At 39.6% G+C, this 10027-nt stretch overlaps 1 protein-coding gene across 1 annotated transcript; it reads right to left on the reverse strand.

The window, feature by feature from the left end:
* Positions 1-654: 654 nt before the first annotated feature.
* ZADH2 (zinc binding alcohol dehydrogenase domain containing 2) lies at positions 655-9974 on the reverse strand. Its single transcript, XM_044658104.1, has 2 exons — positions 9543-9974; positions 655-1774 (listed from the first exon to the last, which is right to left on the reverse strand). Exons 1-2 carry the CDS (start codon positions 9920-9922, stop codon positions 850-852), a joined length of 1305 nt encoding a protein of 434 aa, XP_044514039.1. The 5' UTR covers positions 9923-9974; the 3' UTR covers positions 655-849.
* Positions 9975-10027: the final 53 nt, after the last annotated feature.

The following is a 10027-nucleotide window of genomic DNA, read 5'->3' on the forward strand; positions in this document are numbered from 1 at the left end:
TTTTTTTTGTTTACCTACATTATTTCTTCCCTTGTATTTTCTCATTATTTAAATCCTTGATGTACATGTCATGTTTTCCTCCTGTGAATATAGAATTTTATGATCTTTTGTTTTCCTCTAATTCTACAGAATATGTCCTTTATGATGAATTCCCCAACTTTTTCTAAAAAGCAAAGTTTACCCTGCCAAATACTTTTGTGTTAAGTAGAAATAAAAGCCTTTATGTAATATGCTATACTTTAGAAGTATAGTTACATGTACTAAGAGAATCACTGTCCCCTTTCCTTGAAAATCTCCAAAATTATGTTTGAACAGTTCCTTTATTTATCAGTATTTACAAGGGTGAGCTTTTCTTTCTTTCTCTCTCTCCATAATGAGTGACTCAAGTGTTTAGAATTTTTACCTATAAATGCCTCCAAGGTACAGAATACTTTCCCCACACGAACATTAAATAGTACCTAATGAAAATAAAAAGAAAAATTACTCAGTGTTTTCAGAATTGATTTTAAATCTCATCAAGCTGAAGAAAGACTTATTAGAGAAGATCATGCATCAGCAATTAATACAGATTTTCGGAACAATTGAAGAATCTGGTATGAAACTGGTCCAGACTATAAGTATATAAGCTAAGGAATCAAACGCAGGCACTTAATATTCTCAGCCATCGACACATTTTATTTAAACTCCTTGTTTAAGTGAGAAAAGGGGAGCAACCTGTTCATTAACACCTTATTGCTTTTTTAAAAAAAATATTCTATCCATTACCTACTAAAATAAATTGTTTTTAGTAATTCTGGGGCATAAAGTGCCCATTTTCTTTCTCTTTTGATTTATATCATTGTTCTGTTTTTACAGCTTACTGTTGACAGAGTGAGGTAATTCAACTACAATTTTTCCAATGTTTTTTCCCATGTACATGTAATCTACAGCACGGAATACTGACTCCAAGCCAGTAAACTTGCCCTCTGGAGACAAGTCTCCAAGGTCTACCTCACAAACCAGTTCTTGACTTTCACACATCTTGAGCAAGTGGTCCATGGCCTTTTGGTATTCAGAAAGGTAATGGTTCAGGAAGAAACCTTGGACACTGGCAGATTTCTTCAGCAGTTTGCCTGGCAAAGTCCCTGCTTTAACGGGCGAAAGGCCAGTAGGAGTTTGGTAGCCAGAGATAAACCCAATAATTATCAAGCGCCCTTTGATAGCCAGGGCATTTACAGCCAAGTCAAACATCTCTCCACCAACAGATTCATACACTACATCCACACCTTCTGGGTACTCCCTTTTAAGCACAGCACCAACATTCTCAGTCTTATAGTTGATGGGAAGGTCACAGCCAAGAGACTTCAGAAAATCAGACTTTTCAGCAGAGGAGCAAGTTCCAATTACATGGCATTTTGCCTTCTTTGCAAGCTGCACGGCAAACTGTCCAGTTCCTCCAGCTGCGGCTGTTACCAAAACTTTCTTCCCTTCAGACAATTCTCCAAGCTCCTTCAGGCTGATGTATGCGGTAGTGCCACTTATGAGCAAAGTAAGGTACTCAGGTTTCACAGAGGGTACTGGAATTGCACATTTGGCGGGCACAACTGTATATTCAGCAAAAGAACCAGGTGTCATGTAAGCCACAGCTTGGCCAATTGTGTATTTGGCACTAGCAGTGAGGCCCAAGGCTACTATCTCACCGATACCTTCAAAACCTACATCAAATGGGATCTTAACTGAAGAGCTATACCGACCAGCTGAGTAGTTTATGTCAGATGCATTAACGCCAACAAATCTAGAAGAAAACAAAAATGGGTTAAGATATTTTCTTTGTTAAGAATTTTAGATGCCATGTGCAAAAATGTTTCTGATTAAAGCTATTAAGGAAGGAGTACCTCCAATATACTTTCAGATACATTTGGAAAAAAAGACACCAAAAAACAAAAACCAACCCAGTCCTGCTATTAAAGCTGAAAAGGAAATTAAACACACATTAGTACAACAGAGATTTTCAATCAAGCTTTTGGCATACTTTATGGTTTCATCAGCCTAGAAATTGTTCCACGTAATTTTTAAAACTCAAGGAAGTTATTTTTCCACAGCATGCCAATTTTTAAAAAAAGAAAGGAAGAAAAAAGAAAAAAAAAAGCAAGGCTCTTAAGCCCTCCTAAGCCTTACACTACGTAGCAATTTCATATATATATATTGGTATGGCTTGGAAATTAATAGACTTCTTACCAAAGATATAAAAGCAAAACTATGGGATAAAACATATAGAAAGAAGTAGAATCCTATTGATTTTGGCAACATATTAATACTTCAGATAATATTAATGACAATTATATGATTCAGGATTGATGTGATGTACAAGGTCATTGGCTGCAGCATGTTACTGTGGAGAAGTTTAAAAAAAATGTTGGGAGTAGTTACAGCATTTTTTTTAAATTTCATGAATTCTAATGTAAAAAACAACCAATCTGATCAATTAAATCAAAATACTCTCATAAACATTTGATATGTTGAGTACCCAGCATTTTAGTCTTTTTCAGATGAAACAGAATGCCAGTTCTCTCTCTCTCTCTGTACACACACACACACACACACACACACACACACACACACACACACACACATATGAAATATCCTGTTTTTTCCCAATGAAAGGCAGAGATATGACATGATTAATACCAGATGAGTGCTTTCATTTTGGTATCAGGAGTTAATTTAATTGGAGGAGCTTTAAAAATAAAAGCATTTTTCATCTTAGTAAATTTGTAAAGCTCTTAACAAAAATATCTTGATATATAAAGAAAAAAGAATTAGCCAGAATTAGAAAATGTCAAGAAGCAACTCAGGCACGTTACTGAAAAACCTTAAAAATAAATTAAAAAATAGCATATCTGCTTGTAGTAAAACGAAAAGATTACAGTATCTAGTGGCATGCAGAAATCTATGTAAGAATACCATTTCCAAAGGATTCATTTCTAATTGCCACAGTAAACAAAACTGTCCAGGACAAGAGGGACAAGTAACACTCGAATACAGCCAATAAACCTTGTGCTTAAAAATGCTATTTGTTTCTATATTTTCTACACACACACACACACACACATATGTATATACATATATAACACACAAACATTGATATTCACTTATATAATAATGAGATCTCATAAAATTATGTTTTTGTTAAGTTAGTTACGGAAATCAACAGAACATACAAAAGGTCTTATTAACCTGCTGCTGCATTTCCTACACCTATCTGATGCAGAAGAATGAAAAGAGTTTAAATGAAGATTTTTTCCCTTTTTCTAATTTGGCTCAAGATAACTACATTCTATTTTTAGAGAAGAAAAACAGCTGCCATCTTGCCTTTAAATTTACAGTTCCCAAGGCCTATTCTCACCTACTCCACTCTCTCTCCCACCCCACCTCCAAAAAGAAGAAAGAAAGAGAAAGAAAGAAGAAAGAAGACTAGCTTTTAGGAAAAAAATGGCCCATCAGGCCAGAGAGATGTGATGATAGCCAAGTTGTAAGGTTTATTGGTATTTCTACTTTAGACGGAAAAGACAGCTTCAAGGGGAGGCTTATAGCAAGTAAAATGAAGAGAGAGACTTTGGCTTTGCTTTTTTTTTTTGTGGGAAGGAGGGGGTCACTACTGTTGTTTTCTCCTCTTTGCCTAGTTTCTCAAAATTAACCCTTTCTATACCAAATTCTGGTTCAATACTCCAAACCGTTGTTTTAGTACTGGCTTACTTAACATTCTCCCCTGCTTCTGCAGAATCCTAAACTGAGTAGTAGTGATTTTGATGCTGTGAGACCTCTCGCAGGAGACAGGCAGCCTTTTACTCTAACCTTCTGACAAACTACATCACACCTTATAGGTTTCTTTCAAATCCTACAACTCAGTTGCTTTTCAGGTGTCTGGGCACATTTGATGGGGGTAGAGGGGAAAAGCTGAGGATGAAGATGAAAAAAAAAAACAACAAAACCTCCTATTTCCCCACCCTGTCTCTATAACAGTCTGGTTCTTCCCCCTCTTCCCCTCCTTATTTCCTTATCCTACAAAAAAGGGGAAAAAAGAAAAAAAAAAAAAAAGGAAAGAGCAGCAGAGAAAAAAATTCAATCAAGAGTCATAAAAGTAAGTCAAAAACTTGGAGTTGGAGATAGGAGGTGAAATATATTTGGAAGTCTGTTAGTTGAGGAAATGGCCCAACACTACCTTCCTGGGCTTCAGCTAAAAAGTAAAACAACATACCAAAATAATTATGATATTAACAACTATATTAGGTTAGTAACAATAACAAAGACAAGACAAACTGTCAAATCTTTCTTTTAAACTTTCATACACCATCAGTGGTGGCACTGTCCATGGAGAGGCTTGAAATACTGATCTCTAGGTAGTCCCAGAGGAAGGAGATGAGATTGGAAAGGTGGAGATTTAAGTGACAGAAACAGGGTATGAGATGTTCTTGATTTTTGTTATCCATCTGATCACTGTCTTAAATGACTTATCAACCCTCTTTTTTGCTATTATCCACCTTCCCCATTAAAACTACCACAAGCATTTAAAACAGGAATAAAATACTTAAAGCCTGATCTCTGACTAATGAAACAGGTGTCATGCTGGGAAGGGGCTCCAGGAAAAAGGTTAAGAATGTCAGTGTTAGGGAGAGGGGGAGATAAGAACCCTTTGAGTTACAGAGACATTTCAACACAATTCAGCCCTTTAGATCTTCCAATATTCTCCCTTCTAGTGACCACTTTCAGCTATGATTCCATAGTGAGCCACTTCCTGCATCTTTTCTGTGCCTTAGCACTGGAGAAACATGATAAAGAGAGGGAAGGATATGTCTGTGTGTGTGTGTGTGTGTGTGTGTGTGTGTGTGTGTGTGTGTGAAAAGAAATAGAGAGCACGTGCTGGGGTGAGGTTGAGGAAAGAAATCGGGTCAGGCAGCCAAAGCTATTTTTTAAAAAATCGGGTCTGCAAAACCACATGAGCCTAGTAGCTCTGAAGTTTTTAGTGAAACCCAAAAGGAGAATGGGGTGAAGGAGTGAGGAGGCAGGCGCAGTGCATACACTGTATACTCTGTCAGTCTTTTGACTTTAATTTTTGGTTTTGCTATTCTCTTCCCGCCCCCGTCCTCCACCACACTCCAATCTTTTAAAGCTGCTTCCTCCATGTGAAAAGAGTCTTTGGGCCAGTGGGCTACCAACCCTCTTATTATCCAATCCACATATTTTCTAATCCTCCCAGAAGTCCACCCTAGACATCCTCCAGAGAGGGTTTACCCTCCCCTCTTTGGTTTTCCCCTCCCCACATTCAGATGATCAAATGCAGCAGTTGAAGGGTAGCATATTGTCCACAGAGAGCCCTCCCTACCTTACCTTGCCATCTGGGGGGAGCTAAGAGAGGTTCTCTTAGCCCACTGGCCACCTTCATTTAAAAACTAGAAACAAGTTCGAAAGCATGAAGAAAGAAATGAAAAGACTGGAGGAGGTGGTCGAATCGGGATTGGTAAAGATAGAAAGTAAGGAAACTGAGGTAAAGAAATTCTACAAGGGGGTTGCAATAGTTTGCTATCTATCAGCTCTATTTCTACCACTTCTTCCCAAATTAAAATGTGTTCATTTCAAGTCTAGCAGCTTGATGGTATCGGCTTTCTAAAAAAAAAAAAAAAAAAAAAAAAAAAAAAAAAAAATTGGAATTTGGAAGTACTAGAAAAAAAGCCCAGGTTCTCTCTCCCCCCCCCCCCTTGCTGGCTTTTCCCAAATAATTATACACTCTTCTTGAGTCACTTAGTTTATTTATACAAAAAAGTGTTGAACCCCTTCGTCTTGTTTATTGTGAAAATAGGGCGATCCTGTAGAGGGGAGGGGAAAACTACTCTATTAGCAAAAACAAAACCCAAGATCGAAATCCAAAGCAAAAACCCTAAACACAGGGAGACAAAACAAAGTCATCCACAGACCATTAAAAAAAATCCCAGTCTGAATATTTTTTTCCTTTCCGTGATCACGAATTAAAACTAAATCTCACCACTTTCTTGGATATATCTTAATACATTTTCTGATTATCTGCAATCTTAGCAAAGAAATCGTTTAAAAATATTTTTGAAACGAAATTGCCATCTTTTTACAAAAAGCTCAAGGACAGGCTATAACACAAACTGGGGGGGGGGGGTTTAAACATTAATACAGAAAGAGGTGGGCAGAAAGAGTTGTCCTCTACAATATAACAAGAGAAGGCGAAAATTGGAAAATGTCTTTCCTGGCATAAATATATATCTTAAGGATTTCATGCCCTTCTTTCATCCTTTTGAAATGACAAAGTTTATTGTGATAAATCGGTTTCTAGTTTAAAAGCATTTCTCTTTTAATAAAGATTTCAGATGTTTTTCAGTTCTTATGCAATAAGATGGGCAAACGGCTCACTCCCTCCAAAAAAAAAAGTTCGAAAGAAAAGAAAAAGCAAAACATCTTGTGTATTTATGAAAAGGGGAGCGGGACATAAGTGTTAAGTCATCAATTCCAAAGCATATTTTATAATAAAAATGAGGGCTGTTTGCATAAAATTTCAATCCATTAACATTCAATCCAATTAACATTGTTCAGGAGGTGGATTACAATTAAAGTGAACAAACCGCCAATAAATTATTAAAACTGCATTTTATTTTTAAAAATCATATATGAGGTTATCTCCATTGTAACTGGCTTGCAAGGTTAAGTGAATTGAAGAATTTTTCCTACCCTTTGGGGAAGGAGCTGATTTTCCAAAGGGGAAGCTACTGGGAAAGAGAGAGGGGGACATCTGTGTGGGCGAAGAGGGGTGAATTGGCCCCTTTCTCTTCCAGTGGCAGCTCCCAAGGGGGAAAAAAAAACCGGTGATAACATTTAAAAAAAAGTAATTATGTATGTTAGTAAGATACTTTGTATTTGAAAGAAAAATCAAAAGGCTTTCAGTCCAAGCTGGTGATCTCCAATCTTGTGATTTACATTGCGATAAACTGATATCTGGGATACTAAGTTACCTAAATCTTTGGAACTACCTTCTGTAACCCTCATTCGGCAGAGCTGTCCCCTCAATCTACTGGGCAGGCACTACTAGACGGTGCTCGAGGAGTCCCCAGGGGAAGAGGGAGACAGAAGAGGGGAGGGGTCTGACAGGGAAAAAATACACAAGTAACCTGTTAAAATTCATAGGTAAAGGGTGGTGGTAGAAGGGTTGGAGTGGTGATGAATGCAAAACAGCAGCTAGTCCCATCTGAGAGACACAAAGCCCTTAGTAGTACGTAAGTCTAACTTCCCAATTTCTTACTTCTCTTTCATTCCCCTTCCCCATTCAAAAAAATGAGATTATATGCAGCCTTCGGGTGTTGAAGGTACTTGGCGTTTTCAGCCATTACAGTTTTCTGTAGGAGTGGCCAGCGTGAACTCTCAATACATCGGGTTAAAGTTTTACAGGACAATTTAGCTTCCACTCCAAGAATGGTTCTCATCTCTGCTTCACTCCCATTTATACGCACACACACACATATATATACACATACATACATATACAACAAGTATGTTTACATATGTGTATGTACACAGGCATATACACACCTTAAATTCAAGCACAAAACCATTTTTCTTAAACTTGGATGAGTGGCTTCTCTCCCTAGTCTAGTTCCTCCCTTTAAAATCTAAAGTCTGAACATTTCATTACAAAATGAAGTAGACTCATCATTACAATGCCATTTCCAAAGTTGCAAACTTGATAATTAACGAGAAATTTTTCAAACAACCAGACGCCACAGATAAGTCCCTCACCCAACCCAAACTATAAGCCTCCAACCCCTCCCGACTCTGAATCAACCGTTGCATTCCCAACAGGATTTCCAGAAGTTTTACCGCTCCCACTCCTCTAACGGTCTAGTTATCATTCTATGACTTCTTAAATCATCCAGAACTGTTTTAAAGTCTAATACGATTTATAAAATGGAGAGATAAAAAGTCACATTAGGCACATTAGGTAAAAATACATTCTGTTCTTAAAACCTTAGTTTTGTATGAACCAATCTCAAGATCGGATCACAGTATTTGCAAACACGATATTTAAACACAGTAAAACCTCCGCTTAACCCTCTCAGATCCTCTCTATAAGCCTATTTCAGTATAAACAGGAAATCCCCTTAACAATTCAAGCTGCATTTCACCAATACAGAGATGCTTCCTCAGGTCTACATTTTCTAAAAAGTGGTACAGTAGGACAGTGTGGTGATGACACCATAGGAAGAAGTCTACTTACAGCTAAAAGTCTTATAGCTTATGGGAAAGAGGACCAGAGTAATGACAATGATCGAGACCGCCATGAGTGACAGTGACAGGATGGCTTTGACAGACTATTTGGGAGTCCTCTCCCTTCCTGTTGATTCACTACTTACTAAAGGTTAGTGAGGTGGAGAAAACATTGAAAGGGGTGAGGATGGAGGGCACAGGGTTAGAAAAGATAGACACCAAGCGGTAACACAGAGAGACTTTCCAGTGGATGTGTAGACAATCGTAAAACATGTGCACCCAGCAAATGCACTTATGCCCAGTATATTCGGAAAGGAAAAAAAACAAACAAAAAACCCCACAAAAACCCAAAACTCGACCGTAAATCCTGCAGATGATAAAGACACGACACAACAGATACGGGGGTGGATGCATCAGAACCAACACGAAGAATGCATGGATTTTTATACAACACAGGGGTAGACAATCACCAAATAACATTGATAAAAAGCACATAGCATTGGCACATTACATCAACACACTTACAATACAGACACCATAGCAAAGCAGCTACAAACCTGGGAGGGAAAAGGAAAAGACATCCTGCTTTCTCAGCCTCTTCCTGTATACTTTACATAAAATCGTTGGTTTATTTCCGTGTAGTGCCTTCCCATTCCTAAAGATTATAAGTGCAATAATGTGTGTATCGTGTGTGATTGAGTGTGTGTATGTGTGTGTGTGTGTGGTGGGACGGGAGGGGAGCTTCCCCTTCTGGGTCCCGTTTGTTTTATTTTGGGGGTGGAGAGGGGAGGGGTAAGGAAGAGGGTGGGGGATGGGAGGGGAATCCCAAATTAAAACAGCCCGGAAAGTATCAGGACATTCTGGCAGCAGATATTCACAACAACAACAATAAAATTAAATTAACATTCGCCAGATGGCGGCTGGTACAACTTTATAGGATCATAGTAAGTCAGACCGGGTGTAAGAGAGTGTGAGACACTGAGAAGGAAAGAGAGAAGGGAGAGAAAGGGGGTGCGGGAAGAATAAGAGGGAGACAGACCAACAGAGGCTGACAGAGGATGGAAGAAGGAGAGAGGCAGAGAGACAGATCTTTTCTTTTTCTTTTAAAGAGATTGGGAAATTAAGAGAGGAAGATAAAAACAGGGAGAAAAGCAGGGCCATAACATGTTTGCTAAAGAGTAGAATTCAAGAGTAAACCCGGGTAAGAGTCGCGAAGGGGAGAAGGAGAGGTCTTAGTAGGGTAGGGGAGAGAAGCCTGGAGAAGGAACCCCGCTCCAGCTCACCTGTTTCTGACGAGGAGGTCTCCGTCCCCTGGGAGGGGCACCGGGGAATCCCGAAGAAGGGTAACGGCTTCTCGGAAGTTTGAGCCCAGCTGAATCACCACGAGCTTCTGCATGAACTTGGGGATGGAAGAGCCCTGGAAATCCAGAAAGTGGCGTGCGTAGGACATGTCCACGATAGGCCGGGCGGTGGCAGGGGTGGTTGGCAGCCAGGAATCGGCGTGGCAAATCGGCCTGCAGGGTGGCGGCGGCGGCGGCCGCATTAGCAATGGGGAGCCCCAATGCCTCGGCCGCAGAGAAGCCCTGCTTCTTACACTTGCAGCAGCCGCCGCCACCGCAGTGGCAGGAGCAGCAGCAGCAGCAGCAGCAGCAACCGCCCTCATCGCCCCCCAGCCCGCGACCTCCTGTCTTCCCTTCTCACCTATACAACCTTTGCCCAAGTCCCCTCCCCCTCTCCTACATACACACATACACACACACACTCACCG

This window comes from Gracilinanus agilis, chromosome 1 (genome assembly GCF_016433145.1).
Source record: "Gracilinanus agilis isolate LMUSP501 chromosome 1, AgileGrace, whole genome shotgun sequence".
Lineage (NCBI taxonomy): Eukaryota > Metazoa > Chordata > Mammalia > Didelphimorphia > Didelphidae > Gracilinanus > Gracilinanus agilis.

Excerpts from the sequence above, each read along its gene's own strand:
- ZADH2 (XM_044658104.1), bottom strand. The coding sequence starts at position 9,922 with ATGAGGGCGGTTGCTGCTGCTGCTGCTGCTGCTGCTCCTGCCACTGCG. Across the intron at positions 1,775-9,542 it reads GACCTCCTCGTCAGAAACAG|ATTTGTTGGCGTTAATGCAT; the intron begins GTGAGCTGGAGC and ends GTTTTCTTCTAG.